The 13,701-nt window shown below is 41.2% G+C and overlaps 1 protein-coding gene across 1 annotated transcript; it reads left to right on the top strand.

Moving 5' to 3' along the window:
• The first annotated feature begins 3,563 nt into the window (after positions 1-3,563).
• LOC123492675 (microtubule-associated protein 1A-like) lies at positions 3,564-12,183 on the top strand. Its single transcript, XM_045225437.1, has 7 exons — positions 3,564-4,011; positions 8,123-8,191; positions 9,285-9,773; positions 9,959-10,027; positions 10,162-10,236; positions 10,468-10,544; positions 12,001-12,183. Exons 3-7 carry the CDS (start codon positions 9,293-9,295, stop codon positions 12,181-12,183), a joined length of 885 nt encoding a protein of 294 aa, XP_045081372.1. The 5' UTR covers positions 3,564-4,011; positions 8,123-8,191; positions 9,285-9,292.
• Positions 12,184-13,701: the final 1,518 nt, after the last annotated feature.

Here is a 13,701-nt window from a genome sequence, read left to right as displayed (position 1 = left end):
TGAAGAACAGTCATTGCAATATGATATATGGTATTTGATTGAATAATGTAATGTGACAGAAATGGGATTGAATGTTACTGTAATAACTCATACATTTTGTTATACATTATCATTATTAATTACTCTCCATCTTGGATAATGGATGATCAAGAGCAATATCATAGCCCTCCAACAATATATATGCCATAGAGCTCAACAATTCACACACCAAAATAAAATGGAACAGCTTGAATTCAGCTTGATGTCATAGTATGAAGCATTCAGTCATTCTAAGACTGCTCACATAGTAGCACTGATTACATCCCTTTCCTTAGAAACACATTAGTAATGAATGTGATGAACAGTCATTGCGATATGATGTATGGTATTTGATTGAATAATGTAATGTGACAGAAATTGGATCGAATGTAACTGTAATAACTCATACATTTTGTTATACATTATCATGATTCATTACTCTCCATCTTGGATAATGGATTATCAGGAGCAATACCATAGCCCTCCCACACTATGTATGCCATATAGCTCAACATTTCACATAGCCCTCCCACAACAATTCACACACCAAAATAAAAAATGGAACAGCTTAAATTCAGCTTGATGTCATAGTATGAAGCATTCAGTCATTCTCAGACTGCTCACATAGTTGCGCTGCTTACATCACCTTCCCTAGATGTACATTAGTAATAAATTTGATGAACAGTCATTCCAATATGATGTATGGTATTTCATTAAATTATGTAATGAGACAGAAATTCAATGATAAATTATAACTAATGCATTCTGTTTTACATGATAATTTTTCATGACTCTCCATCTTGGATAATGGATGATCAGAACGGCGTAAGTAATTACTTATTTTGTCTTTTTGTTTATTGACAACCTATAACACAAGAAAAAGAACAGACCAGAGTGTTAATCTGATACTATAAAGAAGTACAGGCCTTGTGAACAGCAGTGTGTCTTCTTCAAGGCTACAAATTAAATCAGTTTCTTTACATTTATCAATACTCTCCCCAAATGTTCTCAAGGTAGGGTGGATTGTGATGTATAGATGTTCTTCAAATTATCCTGAATTTACATACCATAGCCCTCCCACAAGATTTCTGCCATAGAGGTCAACATTTCACACTCCAAAATTGACACGGAATCAGCTCGAATTCAATTTGATGTCCTAGTATGAAGCATTCAGACATTCTAAGACTGCTCACATAGTACCACTGATTACATCCCTTTCCCTAGATGTACATTAGTAATGAATGTGATGAACAGTCATTGCAATATGATGTATGGTATTTGATTGAATAATGTAATGTGACAGAAATGGGATTGAATGTTACTGTAATAACTCATACATTTTGTTATACATTATCATTATTCATTACTCCCCATCTTGGATAATGGATTATCAGGAGCAATACAATAGCCCTCCCACACTATGTATGCCATATAGCTCAACATTTCCATAGCCCTCCCACAACAATTCACACACCAAAATAAAAATGGAACAGCTTGAATTCAGCTTGATGTCATAGTATGAAGCATTCAGTCGTTCTCAGACTGCTCACCTAGAGCTGCTTACATCCCTTTCCCTAGATGTACATTAGCAATGAATGTGATGAACAGTCATTGCAATAAAATATATGGTATTTGATTGAATAATGTAATGTGACAGAAATTGGATCGAATGTAACTGTAATAACTCATACATTTTGTTATACATTATCATTATTCATTACTCTCCATCTTGGATAATGGATGATCAGGAGCAATACCATAGCCCTCCCACAATATCTATGCCATAGAGCTATACAATTCACACACCAAAATAAAAATGGAACAGCTTGAATTCAGCTTGATGTCATAGTATGAAGCATTCAGTCATTCTCAGACTGCTCACTAGCGCTGCTTACATCCCTTTCCCTAGATGTACATTAGCAATGAATGTGATGAACAGTCATTGCAATAAAATATATGGTATTTGATTGAATAATGTAATGTGACAGAAATTGGATCGAATGTAACTGTAATAACTCATACATTTTGTTATACATTATCATTATTCATTACTCTCCATCTTGGATAATGGATGATCAGGGAGCAATACCATAGCCCTCCCACAATATCTATGCCATAGAGCTCAACAATTCACACACCAAAATAAAAAATGGAACAGCTTAAATTCAGCTTGATGTCATAGTATGAAGCATTCAGTCATTCTTTGACTGCTCACATAGTAGCACAGCTTATATCCCTTTCCCTAGATGTACATTAGTAATGAATGTGATGAACAATCATTCCAATATGATGTATGGTATTTCATTAAATTATGTAATGAGACAGAAATTCAATGAACAATAATAACTAATGCATTCTGTTTTACATGATCATTATTCATGACTCTCCATCTTGGATAATGGATGATCAGCTATTCGTAAGTAATTACTTATTTGTCTGTTTTGTTTATTGACAACCAATAACACAAGACAATGAACAGAGCAGAGTGTTAATCTGAGGCTATAAAAGAAGTACATGTCTTCTGAACAGCAGTGTGTGTCTTCTTCAAGGCTACAAATTAAATCAGTTTTTTATTTTACATTTATCAGTACTCTCCCCCAAATGTTCTCAAGGTAGGGTGGATTGTGATTTATAGATGTTCTTCAAATTATCCTGATCTTACATACCATAGCCCTCCCACAAAATATCTGCCATAGAGGTCAACATTTCACACTCCAAAATTAACACGGAATCAGCTCGAATTCAATTTGATGTCCTAGTATGAAGCATTCAGACATTCTAAGACTGCTCACATAGTAGCACTGATTACATCCTTTTCCCTAGATGCACATTAGTAATGAATGTGATGAACAGTCATTGCAATATGATGTATTGTATTTGATTGAATAATGTAATGTGACAGAAATGGGATTGAATGTAACTGTAAAACTCATACATTTTGTTACACATTATCATTATTCTTTACTCTCCATCTTGGATAATGGATGATCAGGAGCAATACCATAGCCCTCCCACAATATCTATGCCATATAGTTCAACAATTCACACACCAAAATAAAAATGGAACAGCTTGAATTCAGCTTGATGTCATAGTATGAAGCATTCAGTCATTCTCAGACTGCTCACCTAGAGCTGCTTACATCCGTTTCCCTAGATGTACATTAGCAATGAATGTGATGAACAGTCATTGCAATAAAATATATGGTATTTGATTGAATAATGTAATGTGACAGAAATTGGATCGAATGTAACTGTAATAACTCATACATTTTTGTTATACATTATCATTATTCAATACTCTCCATCTTGGATAATGGATGATCAGGAGCAATACCATAGCCCTCCCACAATATCTATGCCATATAGTTCAACAATTCACACACCAAAATAAAAATGGAACAGCTTGAATTCAGCTTGATGTCATAGTATGAAGCATTCAGTCATTCTCAGACTGCTCACATAGCGCTGCTTACATCCCCTTTCCCTAGATGTACATTAGCAATGAATGTGATGAACAGTCATTGCAATACAATATTGGTATTTGATTGAATAATGTAATGTGACAGAAATTGGATCGAATGTAACTGTAATAACTCATACATTTTGTTATACATTATCATTATTCAATACTCTCCATCTTGGATAATGGATGATCAGGAGCAATACCATAGCCCTCCCACAATATATTTGCCATAGAGCTGAACAATTCACACACCAAAATAAAAAATGGAACAGCTTGAATTCAGCTTGATATCATAGTATGAAGCATTCAGTCATTCTTTGACTGCTCACATAGTAGCGCAGCTTACATCCCTTTCCCTAGATGTACATTAGTAATGAATGTGGTGAACAATCATTCCAATATGATGTATGGTATTTCATTAATTTATGTAATGAGACAGAAATTCAATGATCAATTATAACTAATGCATTCTGTTTTACATGATCATTATTCATGACTCTCCATCTTGGATAATGGATGATCTGAAGACCGTGAGTAATTACTTATGTCTTTTTGTTTATTGACAACCAATAACACAAGAAAAATAACAGACCAGAGTGTTAATCTGATACTATAAAGAAGTACAGTCCTTGTGAACAGCAGTGTGTCTTCTTCAAGGCTACAAATTAAATCAGTTTCTTTACATTTATCAATACTCTCCCCAAATATTCTCAAGGAATGTACATAACATAGCCCTACCACAACATATCTGCCACAGAGTTCAACATTTCACATAGCCCTCCCACAAAATATCTGCCATAGAGGTCAACATTTCACACTCCAAAATTAACATGGAATCAGCTTGAATTCAGCTAGATGTCCTAGTATGAAGCATTCAGACATTCTAAGACTGCTCACATAGTAGCACTGATTACATCCCTTTCCCTAGATGCACATTAGTAATGAATGTGATGAACAGTCATTGCAGTAAAATATATGGTATTTGATTGAATAATGTAATGTGACAGAAATTGGATCGAATGTAACTGTAATAACTCATACATTTTGTTATACATTATCATTATTCAATACTCTCCATCTTGGATAATGGATGATCAGGAGCAATACCATAGCCCTCCCACAATATCTATGCCATATAGTTCAACAATTCACACACCAAAATATATATGGAACAGCTTGAATTCAGCTTGATGTCATAGTATGAAGCATTCAGTCATTCTCAGACTGCTCACATAGTAGCGCTGCTTACATCCCTTTCCCTAGATGTACATTAGTAATGAATGTGATGAACAATCATTCCAATATGATGTATGGTATTTCATTAAATTATGTAATGAGACAGAAATTCAATGAACAATAATAACTAATGCATTCTGTTTTACATGATCATTATTCATGACTCTCCATCTTGGATAATGGATGATCAGCACTTGGTGAGTAATTACTTATTCTTCTTTTTGTTTATTGACAACCAATAACACAAGACAAAGAACAGACCAGAGTGTTAATCTGATACTATGATTAAGTACAGTCCTTGTGAACAGCAGTGTGTCTTCTTCAAGGCTACAAATTAAATTTGTTTCTTTACATTTATCAATACTCTCCCCAAATGTTCTGAAGCTAGGTTGGATTATGATGTGTAGATGTTCTTCAAATTATCCTGAATTTACATACCATAGCCCTCCACAAAATATCTGACATAGATCTCAACATTTCACACTCCAAAATTAACACGGAATCAGCTTGAGTTCAGTTTAATGTCCTAGTATGAAGCATTCAGTCATTCTCAGACTGCTCACATAGTAGCACTGATTACATCCCTTTCCCTAGATGTACATTAGCAATGAATGTGATGAACAGTCTTTGCAATAAAATATATGGTATTTGATTGAATAATGTAATGTGACAGAAATTGGATCGAATATAACTGTAATAACTCATACATTTTGTTATACATTATCATTATTCATTACTCTCCATCTTGGATAATCGATGATCAGGAGCAATACCATAGCCCTCCCACACTATGTATGCCATATAGCTCAACATTTCACATAGCCCTCCCACAACAATTCGCACACCAAAATAAAAATGGAACAGCTTGAATTCAGCTTGATATCATAGTATGAAGCATTCAGTCATTCTCAGACTGCTCACATAGTAGCGCAGCTTACATCCCTTTCCCTAGATGTACATTAGTAATGAATGTGATGAACAATCATTCCAATATGATGTATGATATTTCATTAAATTATGTAATGAGACAGAAATTCAATGAACAATAATAACTAATGCATTCTGTTTTACATGATCATTATTCATGACTCTCCATCTTGGATAATGGATGATCAGAAAAGAGTGAGTAATTACTTATTTGTCTGTTTTGTTTATTGACAACCAATAACACAAGACAATGAACAGACCAGAGTGTTAATCTGATACTATGATTAAGTACAGGCCTTGTGAACAGCAGTGTGTCTTCTTCAAGGCTACAAATTAAATCAGTTTCTTTATATTTATCAATACTCTCCCCAAATGTTCTCAAGGTAGGTTGAAATTTGATATATATTTGTTCTTCAAATTCTACTGAATGTATATTCCATATAACTCAGCCTCCTGACACACTATACAGTATCTTCTAAAGAGACCAATGCTGGTTAACAAAAAAATGAAAATAATATTTATTTTAGAGATTGACCTATATTAAAAAAACATTATTAATTAAGTTATCCAGATCTCATTGGTGCCCACAGTCCCTACATGAGGGAGGCTGTCACGAGCGTTGCGAGACGGGTAGGACCAAGGTGCAGCGTGAAAAGCGTACATGTTTATTACCTCAATAAACATACAACGTAGATGCTTCCCCTCTCCTTCCTCCCACAATGCACCAAGCCCTGTCTGGACCCTGGTGTGGGAGACCCCGAACCTGGAGAGGGGCTGACGTCTGGGCCTGGATCGGCAATCCCCCCACGATGCACCAAGCCCTGTCTGGACCCTGGTGTGGGCACCGGTGGAGCGGACTGCTCTGACTCCCGGAGTGGAGCCGCTGACCGGAACTGAACTGGACCCCGGTGGAGCGGACTACTCTGGCTCCGGAGTGGAGCCGCTGACCGGAGCTGAACTGGACCCCATGGAGCGTATTACTCTGGCTCCGGAATGGAGCCGCTGACCGGAGCTGGACTGGGCACCGGTGGAACGGGCTGGGCCGGACTGGAGACACGCACCACAGGTCTGGTGCGAGGAGCAGGAACGGGCCGGGCCGGACTGGGGACACACACCACTGGTCTGGTGCGAGGAGCAGGCATGGGCCGTACCCGGACTGGGAACACGCACCACTGGCTTGGATGCGAGGAGCAGGCACGGGCCGTACCGGACTGGGAACACGCACCACTGGCCTGGTGCGGGGAGCAGGTACGGGGCGTACCGGGCTGGCGACACGCACCACTGGTTTGGTGCGAGGAGCAGGTACGGGCCGTACCGGACTGGGGAACACGCACCACTGGTTTGGTGCGAGGTGCAGGTACGGGCCGTACAGGACTGGATACACGCACCACTGGTTAAGGTGCGGGGAGCAGGCACGGGCCGTGCGGATTGGGAACACGCACCACTAGCTTGGTGCGAGCAGCAGGCACGGACCTTACCGGACTGGGAACACGCACCACTGGCTTGGGTGCGAGAAGCAGGCACGAGGCGTACCGGACTGGGAACCGGCGCTGGAGGTCTACGACTGTACCAGTCCTTTACTCTCGTGCCCAATCATCCTCCAGTGAGGACTCCTCCGGGAGCCCCCCATGAGTTAGGGAACAGAAACTCGTCGTACGTCGTCATCCTCCAACTCCTCAGTGTAAAACTGTTCCCATTCCTGTTCCCATGGTCGTAGGGACTCCAACTGGAACCCCACCGGGTGCAGTGGTCGGGGCTCTTCTCTCTCGATCCCCGACCACCCCTTTAGCCCCCAAAAAAATTGATTGGGGCTTTCTCTCGGGCTTCCTCCTCGGCCGGCGCCGTCGCCGTTGCTCCTTTCCACCCGGGCTTCCTCTGTCTGTTCCCACGGACGGCGATGGGAACCCCCATGATGGGAACCCCCATCCTCCCATGTCCAAGATCCCTTACCATCCAGGATCTCCTCCCATGTCCAGGATGTCTGCTCCTGGCCACGATGCTTGGTCCTCGTTTGGTGGGATCTTCTGTCACGAACGTTGAGAGACTGGTCGGACCAAGGTGCAGCATGAAAGCGTACATGTTTATTACCTCAATAAACATATAACAAAACAAGAAACAACGTAACGTGAAGTCCCAAGGGTTATACACATACAGGCCTAACAGGAACAAGATCCCACAATACACAGTAGGCAATAGGCTACCTAAGTATGATCCCCAATCAGAGACAATGAGCGACAGCTGCCTCTGATTGGGAATCATACCCGGCCAGACATAGAAATAGAATAACTAGAACATAAACATAGAATATACAACATAGATACTCACGCCCTGACCAACTAAAGACAACCGGCCTCTCAAGGCCAGGGCGTGACAGAGGCTTGAGTGACAGGAGAAATCTTATTGGTCCTGTTTGTTCTGTATATAGTGATGTAGTCTACCAGACAGATCTCACCTCTCTTTTTTACACCATATTGTCAGGTTCAGTGTATTTACAACATGAGACCCAGGAGAACAAGCTGAAGAGGGAGGCATCAGCTGTTGAGCTTGGTAAGTATGAGAGAGTCTGGAGGAGAGAGGATTGGTTCAGGGAACATCAAATCAAATCAAATCAAATTTTATTGGTCACATGCGCCGAATACAACAGGTGCAGACATTGCAGTGAAATGCTTACTTACAGCCCTTAACCAACAGTGCATTTATTTTAAACAAAAAAGTAAGAATAAAACAACAACAAAAAAGTGTTGAGAAAAAAAAAAAGAGCAGAAGTAAAATAAAGTGACAGTAGGGAGGCTATATATACAGTAAAATAAAGTGACAGTAGGGAGGCTATATATACAGGGGGTACCGTTGCAGAGTCAATGTGCGGGGGCACCGGCTAGTTGAGGTAGTTGAGGTAATATGTACATGTGGGTAGAGTTAAAGTGACTATGCATAAATACTTAACAGAGTAGCAGCAGCGTAAACAGGATGGGGTGGGGGGGCAGTGCAAATAGTCCGGGTAGCCATGATTAGCTGTTCAGGAGTCTTATGGCTTGGGGGTAGAAGCTGTTGAGAAGTCTTTTGGACCTAGACTTGGCACTCCGGTACCGCTTCCACGTGCGGTAGCAGAGAGAACAGTCTATGACTAGGGTGGCTGGAGTCTTTGACAATTTTGAGGGCCTTCCTCTGACACCGCCTGGTATAGAGGTCCTGGATGGCAGGGAGCTTTGCCCCAGTGATGTACTGGGCGTACGCACTACCCTCTGTAGTGCCTTGCGGTCAGAGGCCAAGCAGTTGCCATACCAGGCGGTGATGCAACCAGTCAGGATGCTCTCGATGGTGCAGCTGTAGAAATTTTTTGAGGATCTGAGGACCCATGCCAAATCTTTTTAGTCTCCTGAGGGGAATAGGCTTTGTCGTGACAGTAGGGAGGCTTAGTGATTAGTGATGTTATTAGTGATGTTATTCCGTTTTTCAGACTAATTCATTTGGTAATGAATCAAATAGTCAATAGATCAGTTGATTGTTGGTTCAGCTCCGATAACTGTTGACTGTAGAAAACAATTATTGTACCACCTCCATCAAATTATAATGTGTCTTTATAGGCATACTATTGAATTAATGAAACAACCAATTAAATATGTTAATTGCTTTCGCTCAGAGTTGAAAATGGAAAAAGAATTAAAAGAGATATTAAGAGATGAGATGATGAAACAACTAGAGGAGAAAGACACACAACTGGATGATATGACCCAGGAAGTGAGAGAGAAAGAGAGACTACTAGAGGAGAAGAACCAGACAATGGGACAGAGGGATAAACTATTAGAAGAGAAAGAAAACCAACTGGAACAAAAAGAGAAGCAACTAAAGGATAGAGACATTCAACTAGAGACACTGAGAAAGAACCTGCAGGACAAGAACAGCCAAGTAGAGAACTTCAGAGTCCTACTGCAGGAAAAATACCTTCAACTAGAGGACAGGAACCACAGACTGGAAGAGAAGGACAGACTACTGGAAGAGAGTGAAAATGAACTAAAAGAGAGGAGGCAGGAACTAGAAGAGAAATATAAACTACTAGAGGAGAGCAAGAAGCAGTTAAAGGAAAGAGACAAACAAGTGGAGGATGTCAACAATGAAAATGCTGAACTGGGTAAGATTATTACAACCATTAATACATTTAGTCTACTGTACTTTCCTCAATTCTCAGGTTATTGTAGACTCTCCTCTGAGTTGGGAATATTGTTTTACATCACTTCATACTTTCCCTCTGCATCATATTTCTGTCTAAAGTCTTTAACATAGAATTCAGATGTTAGTCCTCCTTTGTTATTTCAGCTCAACAGATATGTGATGTGAAGACTGAGGTAGAGAGACTGAGAAGAGAGACCTCAGCACTGATGACTGGTGAGTGAGATACATGATACTTGACATTAACATTTCACGAGAAACCCAGAACTACCCTTAAGTAGGTCTATGTGCCTTCATGTGTTACTGAGGTAAATGTTCCCATTATAAATGGATGTTATTTGTTGTTTTAGAACATGGAGACACCTCATATACAGGTTCCATAATACCAGTCAGGAGGAGACAGAGCATGAATTATCCTCCACTCAGTGAGTTATCAATATTGTCCTGCTTTCTCCTACTGTTTCTAGTCTATAGTGGACCATCCTTCACTTGGTGAATTATGCCTCAAACTGTCATCAGTCTTGATATTCTCTATTTTCTCCATTAATCTATATTTCACTTGGATGTGTAATGTATTTGTAGTTTGTGTATACTATGTTTTTAAATGTGTCTCTGATGAGTCAGTATGTTGACCAGTTCTCTATGTTGTGTTTCAGTGGGAGGAGAGACCTCAGGTACAGACCCCACACTTCCACTGATGAGGACAAACAGCATGAGTTCATTCCTCCAGATAGTGAGTTATGGATGTAGCTGACAGTGCATTCCAAAGTATTCAGACCCCTTGACTTTTTCCACATTTTGTTACGTTACAGCCTTTTCTAAAATTGATTAAATAAAACATTTTCCTCATCAATATACACACTACCCCATAATGGCAAAGCAAAAACAGGTTTTAGATGTTTTTTCAAATTTACAAAAATAAAAAACAAAACTAACTTATTTATGTAAGTATTCAGACACTTGAGCCTCGAAATTGAGCTCAGGTGCATCCTGTTTCCATTGATAATTCTTGAGATGTTTCTACACGTTTATTGGAGTCCACCTGTGGTAAATTCAATTGATTGGACATGATTTTTTTATAATAATTTAATATGCCATTTAGCAGACGCTTTTATCCAAAGCGACTTACAGTCATGCGTGTATACATTTTTTTTTGTGTATGGGTGGTCCCGGGTTCGAACCCACTACCTTGGCGTTACAAGCGCCGTGCTCTACCAGCTGAGCTACAGAGGACCAGAGGATTTAGAAAGACACACACCTGTCTATATAAGGTCTGAGGGTTGACAGTGCCTGTCAGAGCAAAAACCAAGCAATGAGGTTTAAGGAATTGTCCGTAGAGCTCCGAGACAGGATTGTGTCGAGGCACAGATCTGGGGAAGGGTACCAAAATATTTCTGCAGAACTGAAGGTCCCCAAGAACACAGTGGCCTCCATCATTCTTAAATTGAAGAAGTTTGGAACGACCAAGACTCTTCAAAGAGCTGGCCGCCCGACCAATCTGAGCAATCGGGGGAGAAGGGCCTTGGTCAGGGAGTACAGAGAGTACAGCAAGAGATCCTTGATGAAAACCTGCTCCTGAGCGCTCAGGACCTCAGACTGGGGCGAAGGTTCACCTTCCAACTGGACAACGACCTTAAGCACACAGCTAAGGCAATGCAGGAGTGGCTTTGGGACAAGTCTCTGAATGTCCTTGAGTGGCCCAGCCAGATCCCCGGACTTGAACCCGATCGAACATCTCTGGAGAACCTGAAACTAGCTCTGTAGCTACGCTCCCCACTCAAACTGACAGAGCTTGAGAGGATCTGCAGAGAAGAATGGGAGAACCTAGCCAAACACAGGTGTGCCAAACTTGTAGCATCATTCCCAAGAAGACTCAAGGCTGTAATCACTGCCAAAGGTGCTTCAATAAAGTACTTAGTAAAGGGTCTGAATACTTATGTAAATGTGATATTTCCGTTTTTTATTTTCAATAAATTTGCACAAAAATCTAAAAACCTGTTTTTGCTTTGTCATTATGGGGTATTGTGTGTAGATTGATGAGGGAAAAAACAATTTAATCAATTTTAGAATAAGGCTGTAACGTAACAAAATGTGGAAAAAGTCAAGGGATCTGAATACTTTCCGAATGCATGTTATATTATATTTTACACTGTGTTGTACATCGTCCAGAGAGTTGGTGTGTTGAGCAGTGCTGTGTTGTGTTGTGTTGCAGTGGGAAGAGAGAGCAGCAGTCCAGACTCCCCCAGTGTCTCCCCAGTGTGTCTGAGCTGAGACTGGTGCTGCTGGGGAGGACTGGGGCTGGGAGGAGTGCAGCAGGAAACACCATCCTTGGCAGAGAGGAGTTTGGGGCCCAGGCCAGCCCTCTGCAGTGACCCAGAGGAGTAAGAGGAGAGAGGGGACGTGTCTGGGAGACGGCTGGTGCTGGTGGACACTCCAGACTGGTTCTGTCCTGGACTCTCTCTGGATGAGATGAGACAGGATATGGGGCTCTGTGTCCGTCTGTCTGCCCCGGGGACCCCACGCCTTCCTCCTGGTCATACCAGTGAGGGCCCTCAGGGGGAGGAGAGAGGGGTGCTGGAGAGAATAGAGGAGATGTTTGGGGAGGGTTGTTGGGGACACACTGTGATTCTATTCACCCATGCTGCTGGCCTGAAAGAGCAGAGCATTGAGGAATTTCTTCAAGCAGGGAGCCAGGACCTCCTGCAGCTTGTAGAGAAATGTGGGAGCAGGTACTACGTCCTCAACATTAAGGACAGGGCCCATGGCACTCAGGTCCCAGAGCTGCTGGAGCAGGTAGAGGGAGATGGTGGCAGGAAACAGAGAGAAATTCTACAGCAGTCAGACCTACCAGGAGGCAGAGGACCGGGTCAGAGAGATGGAGGAAAGATCCAGAGAGACAAAGAGGGGAGGAAACAGAGGGAGGAGAGAGACTTGAGAGAGAGGCTTGAGAAGGAGTTGCAGGACTCTCTGAAGAAGATAGAGGGAGTGATCCAGGAACATGAAGGAGATATCAGAACACTCAGTGAAAGAACCACTGAACTGGAGAGACAGATTAAAGAGGAGAGGGATGAGGAGAAGAAAAGAGAGCTGGAGAGAGAGCTGAAGAGAGAGTCTGATAGGAGGGAGGAGATGGAGAGAAAGCTGGAGAGATTTAGAGAGAAGAGAGAGAATGAGAGAAGGGAGATGGAGGAGAGACACAGACAGAAAATAGAGGAGATGAGGGGAAACTATGAAGGAGAGGTCAGAGTTGAAGCAGAGAGAAACCTGATGAAGATAGTCCTACCTGAGTTACAGAGGAACATCATGATCTCACAGACAAAGATGGAGAGGGAGTTCAGCAGACAGATGGAGGAGAAGAATAGACAGATGAAGGAGAAGGATAGAGTGATTGCGGGAAAGGGATGGAGAGATAGAGGGACTGATAGAAAGACTGTGGGATATGTGCAATGAGATCTTGTAACTAGCCTGAAGAGCTACTCATATACATGGAGAGGTAGAAGAAAAGAGAAGAAGTACACAGGGAGAAAAGTCACTTTCTGAGCACTTCTACAATGGGCAAATATGTATGGAAGGTTTTGTTCAAATCATTTTGGCAAATGTAATTCAATTTACTGCTGGCCTATTTGACACACCACCTATGGTGAGGGGAATTAATGTGTTTTTCATAGGTGACAGTTTTTACAAAAGTTTGAATTATGGGAGTATACATGAACAATTATGTTTGTTGAAAGAGGAAGGAGAGCTACATTCCAAACCTATTTGTGAGTTGCTCGTTCAAACCATATAGTAACTAGCATAATTAGCATTAGGATGGTTGTCACATGGAATGTGGGGTTGGTTGTTACTATCAAGTCCATTATAACCACATTGTTCAGGGACATTGCCACTGC

Source organism: Coregonus clupeaformis, chromosome 15 (genome assembly GCF_020615455.1).
Source record: "Coregonus clupeaformis isolate EN_2021a chromosome 15, ASM2061545v1, whole genome shotgun sequence".
Lineage (NCBI taxonomy): Eukaryota > Metazoa > Chordata > Actinopteri > Salmoniformes > Salmonidae > Coregonus > Coregonus clupeaformis.
The sequence above is the reverse complement of the archived record's forward strand: the minus strand, read 5'-3'. Positions and strand labels throughout refer to the sequence as shown.